Source organism: Wolffia australiana, chromosome 8 (assembly GCF_029677425.1).
Source record: "Wolffia australiana isolate 7733 chromosome 8, ASM2967742v1".
NCBI lineage: Eukaryota > Viridiplantae > Streptophyta > Magnoliopsida > Alismatales > Araceae > Wolffia > Wolffia australiana.
Window position 1 is genome coordinate 326,894 of NC_135842.1, and position 18,263 is coordinate 345,156.

The window sequence follows — 18,263 nt, forward strand, 5'->3', positions numbered from 1 at the left end:
CCTCTCTCCTCTATCTATCCGTCTCTCTCTTCTCTCCTCTTTCTCCCTAATCTATATCTCTCTCTACTCTATCTCTCTCTTCTCTCTCTAGTCTATCTCTCTCTCCTCTCTCTCTGGTCTATCTCTCTCCTCCCTCTCTCTAGTCTAGCTCTCTCTCCTCTCTCTCTGGTTTAACTCTCTCCTCCCTCTCTCTAGTCTATCTCCCTCTCCTCTCTCTCTAGTCTATCTCTTTCTCATCTTTCTACCTGTCTCTCTCCGTCATCTCTATTTCTCTCTATCTCTCTCTATCAGATATCCATCCCTCTAACCATCCATCTCTGAATAGCTCTGTTTTTATCTCTCCCTTATCAGCTATCTCTCAATAGCTCTGTTTTATCTCTCCCTCTATTAGCTCTCTCAATAGCTACGTTTTTGTCTCTCTATTTCTCTATCTCTCTTTCTGTTTATCTTTCTGTTTACCCCTCTCTCTCTCTCCCTCTCTTTCTCTCTCCTTCAATCTTTATGTCTACCAACTTACCTATCTCTACATCTCTATAGCTCTGCTTATGTCGCTATATTTCTATATCTGTCTCTGTCTAAATATATTTTTAAATCGCGCTGTACCCATTTGTCTCAATATATATATATATATATATATATATATATATATATATATATATGTATGCAGATCTTTATCAATATAGCTATTTAGGTTTATTTGTTACATTTCTTTTTTATCCATGTATATATCGCTATCTATCTAATTAACTCTCGATCTCTGTCTCCATATATCTCCAGATTTACACTGAGACAGAGATAGATAGATTGTCATTTCGTGATAGAGAGATGAATATCTATCTATCTTCACATCTCTTTAAATTTTTCTCCAAATCTATGTCTCCATCTATCTCCCTCTATACACGTACCTACCTATCTATCCCTCTCTTGTCCCTCTCTCCATCGGTGGAGATGAATCTGATCAAATTGACTCCCGAAGTTTAACAAAGCTTGGAAATCAAAAGCCTCGGGGTAGTTCATACATTGGCGTCGAACTAGGTATATATCCCTAGCAATGGGCTTTCATCTTTTAACTGGATTAATGAAAACTTACACCAGACGAAAAACAATTTCCGTCTGTTTCAAAATAAGTCAGCACGAAATGCTAATTACGTACCTCACATCCTACCCCCTGCTTTTGTTCCATAGACTTAAGCGATGGAATATAGGCATTTTTTAATTGCCTTACCCTTTCTAAATTTCAGTCGTTTCTGCTTAATTGACTTCTTATCCAGAGTAAACTGCTGAGGAGAACACGCGACTGGCAAATAGAGCGAAAGAGAGAGAGGAAAAAAAATGTTCCGTTCCAAGATGTCACTAATTTAAGACAGTAGAAGATTTCTTTCTTGCTCAATTAAAGCAGCAAGACCAATGCGGATTATTAGGGAAAAAGCAGCAAGGTTACAGCGAAACTCAAGAACAGAATGAATGGAGACATCATCTTCCTGCTCATCATTCGATGCAACAGGAGGCCCATGAGTCGCTTTGACGGCTATTTTAAAAATTTAGGTCTACAGAAGATTATAAAGTGGATTCCTTGTTCGTTCGAGCCACAGACATAGACGAAAGAGACATTCCCATGTACTCTCTCTCGTTAACAGTAAAAAGATGATCTACATTGATTTTCCATTAACAAATAAAAGTAAAAAAAAAACAGAAAGTAAATAATGGCTTGATAAATCGAGTTGATGGCAAGAAAAGATACACAAAATGGATCCCAAAGGAGAGGTTAACTGGGAATCGATCCTCTCTCCATCTAAATCTGTTTATTATCACTTTCTCACGTATTAACAGTAATTGAACGCTGACATGCCCCGATATCGATCTCAACATCTGCATATCTCTCATGTTTTCACATAAAATAAACATACATTTCCAAAATAATGGAGCTTATAGAGCTTATGAAAGATATGTTGATATGTTGATATGTTGAAAGAGATGAAATATAAAAGGCATCAATTTCCAATGCCAATGTCCTGAAATGAAATATGCAATTTAGTTATAACAATCAAATTGAACCCGTCTACGAAACTCATGGAAGCAACAGCTTCAAACAGAGAAGGGATTAATCGTAGAATCATATCTGAAAGTTTAAGCATGAGCTAAAAAAGAAGAGTTGAGGAGACGATATCCCAAGTAAAAATACTGCTTAACACCATGCGAAAAATCAAAATACCCACAAAAGATCACTCTGCGGGGGCGGCAGCCTGATTCACTCCAAACTTGGTGAGCAATTTCCCAAGCGCGTCAGGTGAAAAGACATGGTACTCAACCGCACCCGACGGCGAGAGAAAAATCTCAGCGAGCTCGAGCTTCTCAGAGGTGAGGCTGGTACTATCCATGGTCTTGCTGAGGACCTTTAACGCCAATTGAACCGCATCCTCCCTCGAGATGTCCTCCTTGTAATCCTGCTTCAGCATCGACTGAGCGGCAGCGTTATTAGCCCCAATCGCAGCAGCCTTCCACCCGCCATAGTTCCCACTGGGATCGCTCATGTAGAGCTGAAACCCAAAATTGCGGTCCCAACCGGCAAAGAGGAAGGAAACGCCAAAGGGTCTAAGCCCACCAAATTGGGTGTAACCCTGCTTAGTATCGCACAGCGCCTGGACGAGCTGTTCGACGGGCATGGGCTCCTGGTAGGCGAGAGCGTACCGCTGGGCCTGAACCCGGGCCGTGTTGATGAGGATGTTGGCGTCGGACATGATGCCGGCGACGGCGCACGCGACGTGGTCGTCGACCTTGTACATCTTTTCGGTAGATCGGGAGCTCTGGAGAAGCTTGGAAGTGACCTTCTTTTCTCCGACCAGGACGACTCCGTCCTTGGCGAGGACTCCAATCGCCGAGCCGGCGTTGCCGATGGCCTCCATCGCGTACTCCACCTGGTAGAGACGGCCTTCGGGAGAGAAGATCGTCGTCCGGCTGTCGTACCTTCGAGACATCTTCGCTTCGAAACAGGAACAAAGAGCGAAGATTTGGGCAGTGGCGAAGAACAAACCTTCCTCCCTCTCTCTCTCTCTCTCTCTCTCTCTCTCTCGCTCTCGTTTATAACTCTTTACCCGGCCTCTGCCCCCTTCGCCAAGCATGCCCCTTGCTTAATGGGCCTATTTACTTGGGCCTGCTCCAGGCTATGTTATGAATTTATAATGTTGTAACCGAAATGGGAACTTGGGATGTTGTCTTTAACATAGGTCCATCGCAATATCAATACAAGTGAACTCAGTAGGTATGGACTGTACAGTTATTATGTCATCAGGCTATAGCACGGAATAATAAGAAAATACATTGCATTTTCAAAATGTAAATTATTTATTACAAATGAGATCCTGCTACACTTCGATTACTAGATTTACCGAATGGTTGTGTTCATCTAACACTGGGATCCAATATTTTTTTCCTTAAACACGGAGCATATATCATCAACTTTCTATGATGCTTAAGCAAACAGTGGTGTCCAGTTTTATTTATCTTAAGTCTGGTCGCTCGGAGCAATCGATCATTTTGATTATGGTATGATATTGTCATATCTGAACATATGGGGCTACTTTATTTGTTTGCCAATATTTATGCAGATGAATCATTTAGAAGATAGATCATATAAATGGTAATTCAATTGTGTTTGGGATGCACAAGCAAAGTGCTAATTGTGTCTAGAGCACATGGGAAAATGTTGTGCATGCATTATTCGGCTTAATATGGAAGGAATTGAAGGATTGTAACAAGACCAAACCAAAGTAGTCATTAGTAGTATACAACATTTTTCAAAAATAACCATGGACAAGTGTGGGCTGAAGGATAATAGTGTGAATATAAGTATTACTGTTGTTAATGAAATCCCTGTTGAAACATAGGGATTTTGAAGATTTCAGAGACTAAAGTTAACACGATTATGACTTATTAACAAAAGTGTGCATGTTAACTGTGACTTATCTTTAAATCATAATTATCTATGAATCATCATTCATTTATATTTTATTGACAGAATATCTTTGTGTATTTTATTTAATCTTATAAGGAATAATTGGACTTCCAATAACCCTTCAAGTTGTCCCTAATGAAGACATATAAATACTATTTGATGTGACCATGGATTTCTCTGGACTCTCTATTTAAGACAGCATGAAAACCCAAAATTAATGTATGTGAGGTCTTGCTTTTGAATTCCCCCCATGCATGAATGAAGCAGAAAAGCCTAGCTTTATTGTATGATTAATCAATATTAGTCCTGGTTGGATTGCTCTAATCTTCTCCACCAATTTCTAATCTCTTTCTCTGATATTTGATTGTAAGAATCTATCTCTAATTGTAAGGCCCCAAAGTATGCGACATTCCTGCACAAAGGCCTCCATGCTAGCTACAAGCACATGTAGTGTGCTGGACTCATGATTGAGATTGAGTTCTTTAGTGCGAACATTACGAACACACACTACGGGTGGTAACATCCAACCCTGATCTTTAAAGCCAAGACCCTTTTGATGCTTGTGCTCATCGCGCGCAATGGAGGCGGATCAGGGCAAGGCCGGCATGGCTGGGCACTCGGGGCTGTCAAAGGCATGCGCGCACGTGCTCCACACAATGTGCACGTGTGCATAGGCTGGGTAGTAGAGGCGCAGATGACGTGCGTGAAGGTGCTATGCGTCGCACGCGCATGTGCACTATGGGGTCGATACGCACACGTCGCGTGCACTACGTGTGCGAGGGGGTGGCCAAGAGACTTCCCGCCAGGAAACTTAAATCATTGGCGCACAGAGAGCACTGAGACAGTTGTGGGACAAGTGGTGCTCCAGTGGGTAGTGTTGGGCGCGTTGCGCCCAGCTTGGGGTGCTGAATATGGCAGTGCCTACGCAAATCGTGCACGATTGTGTCAGCGTAGGTGCCTGGCACACAAAGCGCCAAGATTGGGGTTGGACTGGGAAGTGTGTCGAGTGCCAAGGCCCACAGGCCTATGACATCCAGCCTGGGTGTAGGCATGTAGCGGTGGTGCCAATAGACGCGCATGGTTGTTGTGGGCCTAAAGGCGTAAGGGCAACCCAACTCAAGCGCACGGTGCCTCATCTCGTTACTTGGGTATCTTCCCTGGTGTTCCCCGATGTAATGACTAGGATTACCATGTAATCCTTTTATGATTTTTTAACAAAAATCCTTAAAAATATAGTATATATTCTAAAGTCCTTTTAATCTTATGCATGTGATTCTATAGGCACATATATCGATAAAGTTAACAACTTTAAGGGCCCAATAATATTTATTGACCAAACTGATCAATTAACTATATCGACATATAGATTAATTAATCAAGGGTCCATTAAATCATCCTTAAGTTTCCAGCTCCTGGGGTGCCAAGGTACACCTTGTGATTTAAAAGCTGTAGAGTAGACTTTGAATCCTTATGGAATATTGCCTATCATATGTTACCATTTATGTATAATCTAACGTCTGTCATCAGTTAGAGTATGGTTAGTCATCAAAACCTAATTTATCATCCAGTTAGTACTAATGCATGATGGGGACCATTTAAGAACATCTTCTCTAATATCCCTACTACATTGGTCAGGGATTTGATGCATCTTCCCCTTCAATTCAATAGTCTCTTACACCGAGGGTAGAGAATCTTGTTTTGACCATTCAATCATCTGCGCTTATTACTTACTATGTCTGACCTAAGACATGTTTGAATCCCATGGTAAGGGAATCATACATCTTAATCAAAACAATTATTTGCATACCCAAGATCTCCCTATTGTCTTAGGTCAATGGACCACTTATACAACAGTAACATGAATCAATATCATTGATGCTTATGTATAATATGATTAAGGGATGCATACATATCACTTTAGTTAACTCTTTCTATAAAGAGCTCATACCATTTAACCCTAGTGATGGCGCAGCATCACCGGACGTCATCGAGCCAGCACGAGGGCAGCCGCCGGGCGTCATCGAGCCAGCACGCGAGGAGCCTCCGGACGTCATCGAGCCTGCACGCGAGGAACCACCGTCGTCATCCAGCCTGCCACCGCCACGTGTCCAGCCGACACGACGAGCCGCCGCAGCGACACGCAACCCCGAGTTCAAATACTCGGCATGACGCGCGCGCACGTCACCTTCGGAGCTGCCACTTTTCCCCTTTCGCTTTTGTTTTGTTTTGTTTCGTTTCGTATCTTATGCGTCATCGTGTAGTGAGGGGAAGAGCCCAGATGAGGACGTCTTCCCCTCACATGGGCCTGACAAGCCCATTATCTTCCTATTTTTCTGTTATTTCTTTGTTGTTAAAAGGGGGCCCACCTTCAACCATTATATAAGGGGAAGAGGTGGGCGCCCAAGACCACTCTTTCCTGAATTTGACAGTTATTTTCATAGAAGTGGAAGAGTCACGTTCGTGAGAGGAAGGAAGAAAAAGAAAGAAGAAGAAGAAGAAGAAGAAGAAGAAGAAGAAGAAGAAGAAAAGGAAGAAGAAGAAGAAGAAGAAGAAAAGGAAGAAGAAGAAGAAGAAGAAGAGAAGGAGAAGGAGAAAGGAAGAAGAAAGAAGAGGACTCGCCGCCCATCGTCGGCTGTCGCCGTCGCCGCCCGAACGCCGCCGTCAGCCGCGCGGCCGCCACCCGGAGCCGTAACCGCCGCCGACGCCGACCCCGTCGTCTGAGCCGCTGTCTGACGCCGTCCCCGCCGGCCGTAACCGTCTCCGACACTACCTCCGCCGTTCGCGCCGTCCTCTGCCGCCGTTCGTAGTTTCTCCGCCGGCCGCGCTGCCGGCCTCCGCCCACTGCCGCCAACCACCCTCCTCTCCACGACCTTACCTCGACCCGGCGCTCCTCCAACCACCCCTCTCTCCCATCCTGCGCCACTGCCTCTCGCGCTCCTCCTTCACCCCCCAGTCCTTCTCCCTCCGCCCGTCTGATTCTCCCGCTGACCATTCTCCTCTTTCCGCCCGTTCGACTCTCCCGCTGACCATTCTCTCTCTCCGCCCGTTTGACCCTTCCGCCGACCCTTCTATCTCTCTCCGCCCCTTTGATTCTCACCCGATCATCCTCCTCCCCGCTGACCCCCCTTCTCTCCACACTCTTGCCTCGACCCTGTGCTCCACCTACCATTCCCCCCCCACCATACTCACACTTCATTGATTCTCAGATTCTCACCACACCAATCCTCTGCCATCACATCCTACGCCTTCTCCTCATCTCCCATCTGTTCAATCCCTTTCTCACTCTGTCCAGTTTCTTCCCCCCCCGTACTCCTCTACCTTTCCCTGTTGTCGGCGGCTCGTCTTCCCATCCTCACCGATCGCGCTAACCCAAGGTCGCCACGTCCGTGCTACTACTCTGCCCTCGCGCTGCCTCGATCGCCGCCGGCCGCGCGCGCAGCGCCCTTGGCAGCGCGGCTCCGCATCACACCGCGCGACCGGTCTGATCCACCTTGCACTAGACACGTCCGGCTGATCACTCTCCCTCCCGTCCTTCGTCCCGGCGCCGTTCAGCAGTGCGAGCCTCTACTCAGACTGCGACCTCCGGCCGTCCCGAATCTCTGCACCTCTACGGATCTCCGAAGTACGACAATCTGTCGCCAGCGCGACGACGGTACCCTTCACTCGCTCTCCTTTTTGTCCTTTACATTCTTCAGTATACTTTCGTATTGCCTCCTCCGCGCTCGGGTTAGATAGGTGAGCGTGAGACAGGTTGAGACAACGACGATATCTTTTGAGGGTCTTTACCCGTCCGGTACGAGTCGGGAACACCCGACGCGCGTGAGCACATCAGCGGGAATCCCCCGTTCGGTGACATACTCGCCCTCGACCCTCTCGGGCAAGGCTCAGGAGGCCCGTCAGGCTTCACTCAGGCAACCTGTCATTTCCCTAGAACGGAAATTCATTGCTTGTCGGTGCATGCACGTACCACAGTAAGACTTTCATTCATTTACTTCGTCATTATCTTCTGTCCACCCGCATTCATCGGACGACGTCCATCATCGTAGTCTGATTAGTTAGTGATACGACACCGAGCCCATACCCTCGGTGACGACCGAACGACGCCGAGGCAACGTCCGGCATCACCTAGTAGACATGCGCCAAACCGTGCGAGCGGATCGCGCTCGTGCGGTTGGGTGCATGTGCGAAGCAGTTGTGCGAATTTTCGCACACCGCACCGCCCACCGCACAGGGGTCGGTGCGGTGCGAAAATTTCCCGTTGTTGACAAGGCCGACCTCCTCCTCGCCTTCAGCGTCCGCTTCGACGCCCACCACCCGCCCCCCTCCCCCACCACCCGGCTACCTGCGCCCCCCTTTCCCAGGCCGCCCGCCTCCACCCCGTCCCCGCCCACGTCCACACCCTCCCCCCCTTCCCACCTGCAGCCTGCGACCATCGTTGGCGGCCTCGCCTTCCTACTCACCGCCGACGACCGCCGACGACCTTTGCGCACAAAAGCGCACCGCACACCGCACGACCCAATTTCTGCGTGCGAAAATTCGCACACTCGGTGCGAATTTTCGCACCACACCGCATGACCATGTCTAAACCCTAGTGTCTCAACACTAATGGCCACAAGATCAGCCATAATTATTTACGCTAGGATTAGATAATGTTATTTTATCTAGATAACTTGGTGCCATCTCAAGTATCCACAAATAGGAATGTTTGTAATACACGTGTGAAGACTAGTGATCATTATCTTATGATCTCTTCATAATTCACTAAGTCATTGCATGTGTTTCAGGACTTCATGGTCAACATCACACAAGACTGATAATATATAAAATTCATTCAATGAACTTAATTAAAATATGAAAGTGAGATTGGCTTGATAGACACATAGTATGCACAAAGAATAATGTTATCTAGTTCCAATCATATGATGAATATGGCCTGCCCATATCCTTTAGTGTGAACTCAATGGATGCTCTTTAGATAAAATAGTTCTCTAGATTGCTTTGTATTCATCCATAAATTGCAATTAGAGCAAAGTGTCAATTAGTTCATTCAGGTCTAGGTTGTGTAAGTGTTCCTTATATCTAAGACACCAAATATGTCTATTAAATGGATGATTGTAACTTGATAATTAACAATGAGTTCATATTCATGGAACTCCAAATGTCTTTCCTTGCGAGTAGAAAAATTTTCACAATGACTGAGTGGTCATGATGGAATAAACTATCCTCGATATAAGAAGAGATAACTCAAGGAGACAATGCAATACACTACTTTGCCAAAGTGATGGAATATCATAGAAGAGATCTATGGCAATTCCCCTCCACATCAATACTAAATGGGATATAAAATAAGGAATTGATAGTTGACCATACCCGTAGAAATCTTAGGGCCATTGAGTGGATGAAGGACTATTAGCATAAGATAAATGATGATAGTAAGGTTCCATGAAAGAGTCATTATAGTTTTTTGTATCTTCTAGAGGGAGAGATTTTGCTTGGCACCCTACAGGCTTGAAAATCAACCAATAGATAAGGTTGAATCAATTCATGATCAATTAAACTATACAGATGTACAGATAATTAATTAGGTTGGTCAATATGAGCCTAGAGTTCCATACAAAAATGGTCTCTTGGATGCCATAAGAAGTAGAAATAGGAGAAGGCCCTAAAAGAGATTCACCTTAGTGAGAGTGTTTTTTGTGACCAACGTTGTTTTGCCTTCTCCCAATGTGATTAGAATGATATAATGATAACTTTGAGTGATAACGGGCCACATCAAGAGAAATGATGAGATTTAATGTATTGGAGATCATGTGGGTAAATGGAAATGTTAAACATAAGAGCAACTCAACGTCTCTCCCTTGAGGAACTAAGAATCATGGATTTGATCAAGTTTTAAATAATGAAAATAAATGTGGGCATGAAGCAAATGACAGGTTCCATATCTTTTTCACTGTTCAATAGAGTCTATTAATTATAGTTCACGTTTTATATTTACAATGAACTCCATGAATACATTCTGACTTATTGAATCATGTTGAGATAACAAGACGAGGATCAATAATCTTCAAGCATGTGTTCTAGATATTCTTATTCAAAGGATACTCGAGATGGACATCGAACTATTTGGATAAAATAACATGCTCTACTCTCACTCGTATAAAGTTTATTACTGGCCACTTAAATGGAGAGACTAATATTTACATTGCGGGTGCTCGTTAGTCGAAATAATTCACTACTTTGATTTGTATGAATCCCTGAATGATACGATATCAAACTGTCAATAATGGTGATTCACGTCAAAGTCATGGAAGTGATCCTTAGACCTAAGACACTATAAAAATCTTATGGAAAAACTATCGTATTTTGATTATGACCTTGATGGCGGACCATCCAGCCTTGAAGACATATCTTTATGTTTTTTCGCATGCGCGTGTATTTGTATTTTTTTCCCCTAATTTGAGCCCTCCCTTTTAAACTTTTGGGCCTTCTTCCCTTTTTTCCAAGGGGGAAGGCCCATGTTTCCCCTATAAGAGGGGGGTGTCCATCGTAAGAAAAAGAGAGCCAAGTAAAAAAATAATTTTCAAAACTGTAGTCCTTTGTGTTTTTTGGGGTTTATTTTAGGTGTTTTTTTATTAGTTTTAAAGTTGGAGAGAATTGCAAAATTTCCCTAGGAGAGAGAGAGGGGTTAGGGCACCATCGTATCGTCGCCAGAGCACCGCCGCCGCCTTTGCCTGACGCCACCATCTCCGCCGTCGCCATTGCCGGCATAGCCACCTTCGCCGTCGCCATTGTCGGTGCCCCCGCTGGACCAGAAGGCATCCGCCGTCGCCAGACGAGGCCCCAGCTGCGAGTTGCACGCGCAACTGCCTGCCCCGCGGGTGCCGCCGCACACAGCGAGTGCTACCGCGAGTAGCGGCCGCACCCGCCCGTAGCGGCCCCGGCCACCGCAGCAGCTGCAGCCGCTTGCAGTGGCTACAACCACTCGCAGCGCCTGCAGCCGCTAGAGCAACCGCAATCACAGGAGCAAGCTGTAGCTGCCGGAGCGACTACAACCACTTGCAATGTCGTATCTTCGCCAGAGCACCGCCGCCTTTGCCCGGCACCACCATCTCCGCCGTTGCCATTGCCGGCGTAGCCACCTCCGCCGTCGCCATTGTCGGTGCCCCCGCTGGACCAGAAGGCATCCGCCATCGCCAGACGAGGCCCCAGCTGCGAGTTGCACGCGCAACTGCCTGCCCCGCGGGTGCCGCTGCAGGCAGCGGGTGCTACCGCGAGTAGCGGCCGCACCCGCCCGTAGCGGCCCCGGCCACCGTAGCAGCTGCAGCCGCTTGCAGTGGCTACAACCACTCGCAGCGCCTACAACCACTAGAGCGACCGCAATCACATGAGCAAGCCGTAGCTGCCGAAGCGAATGCAACCGCTTGCAATAGCCGCAGCCGCCGGAGCGACCCCAGCCACTAGCAGCGATCGTAGCCGCTGAAGCCGCCACAACCACCACAGTGGCCGCAGCCATTCAAGCCGCCACAGCAGCCGCAACCGCCGGAGCAGGCCACAATCTTCCATAGTGATTGCAGCTACGGTAGCGGCATGAGCCACTAGAGCGGCTGTAGCCATCGTAATGGCGCAGTCGTCGTCTACGGCCACGCAGCTGCATAGTCGCAACCGGGCAGCTGTAGCTACAGCTCACAGCGGTGCAATCGCACAGCCACTCAGCCTTGCAGCTGCAACCGCAGCCATAGCCGCGCAGCCACGGAGTCGCGTAGCCAAGCCGCAGCCGCGCTGTCGCGTACCCGTTGCAGCCACAGTCAGGCAGTTGAGCATCCATGCACCAGCACAGTCCCGCAGCCATGCAGCCATGCAGCCACGCAGCCGTGCAGCCAAACCGCAGTCGCAGCCGCACAATCGCTTAGCCATGTCGCACCCGCAGCCACAGTCGCGCAGCCACAACCATTCATTCGCAGCCGCAGCCACCTGCCTTGGCTGCATCTACCACGATGTTGTGTCACCGTGCCGTCCTCACGCCTACCTGTGCCATCGCCGTCCTCATCACCGTGCTCGCCTCCAAGCCACCGCTGCGCCTACAAGCGCCGCTGTCATCCATGCCACCGTGCTCGCCTCTGAGCCCATTATCGCGCCTAGCTGCGCCGCCATCCTCAGCACCGCGTTAACATCCGAGCCATCGCTGCGCCTACATGCGTCGCAACCGTCCTCGTCATTGCACTTGCCTAGGAGCCTATCACCATGCCTAGCTGCGCCTTCATCGTCCTCACCACCATGCTCGCCGCCGAGCCCGTTGCCATGTCTACTCGTGCCACATGCGTGCCTAGTATTCTCTAGAGTAGTTTCAAGTACTTTCGACGACCCAACGCCGCCACTTCTCTGCCGCGAAGTACATGCCGCCGCAGGATGAACCGTCGCCGCCGTCGTCGCCAATGCCTACCTCCATCCGCCAGTAGTTAGCTTATAGTCTTCTTCATCATCGAAGCGACGCCAGACATCGCCGTTGCTGATGTCCGATAGTACCTTGATGCAGCCACCCTATGCTACTACGCCTTTACGCTGTCCTATGCCTGCCACTACAGTCCCCTAGAGTAGCTCTGAGGGAGACGATCACTGAATGACATGCTGCCGCTTGTTCACCGCCACGAAGTACATGCTACCGCAGGACATACACCCGCCGCTCTGCACCGCCGACGCCTGTCTTTGTTGCCTATAGCGAGCCGTAGCGGAGGCTCAACCCATCACTGTTACCGATGCGGCCGCCTTGTGCTACCGCTCTGCTGATCAGCCTTCCTCTCCTTGTGGTGTAATGCGAGCCGTTCGATCCCAGCGCGTCACGTTACATCAGACCTATAATTTCTTCCTCATGTAATTCTGAACAGCCTTAGCTCAGGCGCATCAAAAAGTTCACAAAGATGTTTGAGTTGTTAAGATGTGACGATTCCCCCTTGGTTATAAGAGGATACAGCTCAAGGAAGATGATGTGATAAAGTCTTTGGCTAAAAACTGGAATATTTTGGAAGAGTTCTCCGATAATTTTTTAATGCCTCAATACCAATCCAGATGGCCAATTAGGTTTTGATACTTAATTTGTGTGATGATATAGTTAATTACTGTGGAAGGCACATAAAGGTAATTGGGAAATTAAAGTCATTAACTAAATTGATTCATGGGCTTAGAGGGTGTGATACAAATGTTTTATTGGACATAGAAAGATGAAATAAAAGTTAAAGGGTTTTAAAAACAGTTCTCACTTAGTCTCAATAAGGGAAGTCCCTGAAAGAAATTCATCCATGGAATGATTTCTCAGGGCCCTTCCCCTTCTTCTCTTTTCTCCCCTTGGCTCATCTCCATTCCTAGTGTGATATCGACATTGTAATGATTACGATTGAGGGTGAACAAAGCTCATCATGATGAAGGAGGAGATTCAATGTTTCCAATGAAAACATGAATATGTCTGGTGGCTGCCCACTTGAAAACTCAACACATCTTGCTCAAGGCTACAATAAATCATAGATCCAATCTGTGACCAAGCGATCAATAGTTCTATGAATCTCATTTTGATTTATTAAAAGTCTTATGCTGCAGGATTATATTTTGTTTCATCCAATTTACATTAACTTCTGTTTTACATCCTTCCACTGCAGAAATCATCAATAGCTCATCATAATCAGGGGCCTAGAGCCCAACAAAACCTTTAGAGCAACAACCACAATGAAGGGGAACCTTGTGCATGCTAAAGAAATTTTGAAGAGGACTCGATATTCAAAGGTGATGCCCTACATTAAAGGGTTTATGTGAGGCAATTATATGAGTGGTTGAGCATCACACATATTGTAATATGTAAGCTGGACAGTTCTATTGCAGTTTTTTGTAACCCATTTGGAGTCGATGAGACCCCTAGGCAATTTGAGGTATAAGAATATATGATATCTAACCAAGGTAAAATCTTCTGAGAAATGGAGCTTTGTGAGTTAAGTGATAATATCAATCAATTCCAATTTATTTGAACCGCTCTTAGTGTACAATGAAAACCAAAATATAAAACTAAAATAAGTTACAAAAAAATTTCAAAACACTAGAATGTTGGGATTATTTACCTTTATATTAATATTAACTAAGAATGATTCAATATAATATAATAAATTAATAGTTGAGTATTAAAACCATAAAATACAAATTATCTGATTTGGAGATGAATTATACATATATGAAAACTGACAGTAGTATAAGTTCCTTGAGAGATTTCATTGGATGTTTTGTATCTTCTAGACCAGGAGATGTAGCTTGGTACCCAATGGGATGTAAACTTAGCCTATCAACTATCTTAAATCAATCCTTACTTAATATATGTTGATATAGTTGATAATTAAGGTTGGCTAATAATTTTTATAAGCTGATTAAAGTTATTAACTAGAATAATACATGGGCCTTAAGGTTCACACGCATAAGATTATAGAGAATTAGAGGACATAGTTTCCTTAAGGAATGTTTGTGAAAAATTGAAATAAAGTCTAAATAAGGGAGGATAACCCATTTTTGCCACCCAAGCCAACTAGAGCTAATGCCACCCTTTTATTCCTTCACATTTTCTCCATTAAACCGAGAAGAGTATCTTCATGGTGATAAGATCTACAAGAGCTTCAAGTAGAATTGGAGAACAAGTGCATATCAAAGATAACCTTGATTATGTGGATACTTATAGAGGCTAGACAGATGAATGGCTTCAGAACACTTTCTAAAGGAGCAAGCCAAGGGTGGAAAAATTTCCCCACAAGGTATAGACAAACCATAAATTTGGGTGAATATGTAATTTTAGGCTTATGGTTTACACACCAAAAGTTATAATTTTCCTTATGAACCTAGGGCATGTATGGGTTGAATCCACAAAGAGCAGGTAATGAATTAGTGAAGTTTAGTTTAAAATTTTTTTTTTTAAATATATATTTTAGTAATTTAACCTAACTTAATAAAGCCAAAATAGTGAAAATTAATTGGAAATAACTCTAGAATAATTAAAAAATGATTATAAAATAGTTTTTCTAATTAATCTAACATATTCAAAATTTACAGAATAGACAGGAGAATTTAAATATAAATTATAGTAAAAGTGATAATTAATTCTAATTTAAGTACCTTGGTTGCGTTTTGGGAGTTTTAGGTGTTGTTGACAGCAATGGGTGTTAGTAGAGTGGCAATAGAGATAGAGGCCGACAGGCATAGATGGGCGACAAAGTTGGAGGTGGGGTGAGTGATGGTGGAAACCAAGGCTATCAGTAGTGATAACCTAAGAAAAAAGGACAAAGAGGTGAGTTAAAAAATATCACTCTAACCTCGTTGTCACGTACTTGACAGGCCAAGTGGGGTTTTTTCTTCAAGTTTCTTTATCCAAATGTTAATCCTTCAATCCTTCACTCTTGGAGTACAAGAAAGGACTCAAATGAGATTCCAAATGAGTAAATCATTCCTCTTATCATAATTAGAAAAAAAATTAAGGGTAAATTTTTATAAGGATGGGAATTCTTTTTATAGATCCAAGATAGCAGATAGATAGAGAATGAAAATATCAAACTACCCTTAGTTTTTAAGCCCAAAGTTCCAAGATCGTTATGCATCATCCTTTCAATTTGGAGCAATCTGAGCCTTCCAATTTGCTCTCTCTTTGATTTGTGTTGTGGATTGCCAATGTGGCACACAATTCTATGACTTGAAAAAGTCTATAAATTCTTTATAGAAATCTAATTACATATTTTTTGGTTCATAAAATTATATAATTTATCAATGTAATGTCATAAAATTCCATGAGAGTAAAAGAAAATCCAAAAATATAAGAATATCCTTAAAAAATATAATAAACCATTTGTAAATTTATAATAAAATAAGAATTATAATTTCTGAATTATTTTTTTTGGTGGTGTGAATTAACCTGATTAATAGTTTGGTATAATACCATTCATGGATTCGTACGGATCAATTTAGTGAGCTCTTTCCACTATAGAGTGTTGGGCTCTTTGTCTTGATTCAACCATGGAAACATGGTTTCCATGATGCGAAAGCATAAGAATTGGTTCTCAATAAATCTATAAAAAAATACATGAAATGTATCTTTTGGGAACTTGTTCCATCCTACTCTCGTTGAGATCATTCTGAAATCGTTCATGTGTCCAGCCTATAGAAGTATCCACGCGATCACTTGGCACTTGGATCTCCACCGCTTCTTCTTCAACTCTCCTTGAAAATCTTGAAGATCTTCTCACAATGAAGATGCTCTCCTTGGTTGAGTGGAGAAGAGAGTAGAGTGGAGAAAGGGGGGCTCCCAATATTGGCTGGAATGGGTGCTTGAAATGAGTGCCCCTTCCCTAGTTATGTTTTGTTTAAGTTTTTTCTCAAAAACCCATAAAGTAAATTACATCCACCAATGGCGCTACGATCTTATGTGTGTGACCCTCTAGGGCCATGTATCATTATAGTTAATAGCTTGAGTGGCCCAATAATACTTATTGACCGACATATTAATTAACTATATCAAAATATAGATTAATTAACTAAGGATTGATTTAAACCAATCGATAGGTTAAGTTTCTCAGACTTATGATACGGTTTTTCATTAAACCCTAATATGTTATTTTACTAGTATTGATGCGTAACATGGATCATTCGAGAACTTGTTCTACAATATCCTCACTTCCCTGGTGAGAGATTTGCTGCATTATCTTCCTTAAGTCAATTTCCTTTTATACTGAGGGTTGATGATCGTGTCTTGATCACTCAATCGTCTGAGCTATGAATGGTTTAAATCCCATGATTAGTGGCTCATAAGTGTTAGTCAAAATGTAGTCGTCCATCCACCATATGTCCTTGGTATCTCAAGTCAATCGATCACTCATACAACCGTGACATGAATCAACCTAATTGACGTTTAGGTTTAATACCATTCATGATTCATACATATATATTCAATGAACTCTTTCTCTAAGGAGCACCTACTATTTATCCTTAGTGTCGCCACACTAATAGCCTCATGATTAGTTATACTTATTGAATGAGTAGGATCAGTTAATGCTATTCTATCTAGATAATTTGAGGGCCTTCTCGACTATCCATCAAATAGGAATATATGAAATACATGTTTAAAGACTAGAGATCATTGTATTATGATCTCGTCATAATTCACTGGGATATTGCACATATTCATGGACTTCATTATAAACTTCACACTGGAATAATAATGAACATAATATGTTTTTTAGTAAGCTTAAATAAACATTGTGGTGTGATTTTCTTGACGGCCACATAATATCCATCAAAGAGAAACCAATGTCTATCCTTGGTGTGTCCACACTTATGGTTGTGGGAACAACCATAATCATCATTAGGGTGAGGCTATATAGTATTATTTTATCAGGATACTTTGATATCCTTCTCAAGGATCTTTTGAATAGGAATTTAGAACACATGCTTGAAGACTAGTGATCTCTATATTATGATATCATCATAATTCACAAAGTTCGGCCACACGTGCATTATAATGAATATGTTCTATTAATGAACATGAAACGAGATGTGGAATGTGTGATTAGCTTGCGACCCACATATATTCACATCAAGCATTAGAGGACATGGAATAAATGAAGGAAATGTAGTCGACTCCCTTTACAGTATAGTGGAAACATTAGGATTTATGCAATGATTTTCGTCATACATTAGTACAAACTAGAATGATTGATTATGATTTTTTTGTTCGTTACCCATGCCAAAAGCCCATTTGGAGTTCTACATAGATAAAGGATTATATTTGTGTGGTAATGTATCAAGCTAAAAGTCATATGAGGGAGTTATTGATGCTCACATGCCAAAACTCAAAGTTAGGGATTTTAATGAAAAGTTTCATAGATGGTATGGATATTTGGGCACCCATTTTTAGGTGAACATGAAAGGCAGGTCTTGGCATCCCCTTTCATCAATATCTCTCTCAAATCCCTAACTTCTAGTGAGACTGGATGGTGAGGAGATCCATACAATTTCAAGTAGTGTTATTTGAGGGATCATCGATGCAATCCTACCCTCTAAAGATCATATTGACAAGTCTAGATGATGGACATCTGAACAGCTCCAAGAAGCTCATCGAAGGCACTCATTTAGATTAGTATCATTTTTTTTGCGTGAATTAATCATGTATCATTAGTCTAGCTTAAAGATCCCAACATTATCCTCAAGTTCTACATATAAAAATAAAATACCTAAAACTTACTTGAAACTATAAATCAGGCATCAAAGTAAGTGGAAGCTAAGTTAATATCCTAGATATAAA

The 18,263-nt window shown here is 43.6% G+C and overlaps 1 protein-coding gene across 1 annotated transcript; it reads right to left on the minus strand.

Moving 5' to 3' along the window:
• Positions 1–2,084: 2,084 nt before the first annotated feature.
• PAC1 (20S proteasome alpha subunit C1) lies at positions 2,085–3,062 on the minus strand. Its single transcript, XM_078579766.1, has one exon. The coding sequence runs from the start codon at positions 2,973–2,975 to the stop codon at positions 2,223–2,225; it is 753 nt and encodes a 250-aa protein (XP_078435892.1). The 5' UTR covers positions 2,976–3,062; the 3' UTR covers positions 2,085–2,222.
• Positions 3,063–18,263: the final 15,201 nt, after the last annotated feature.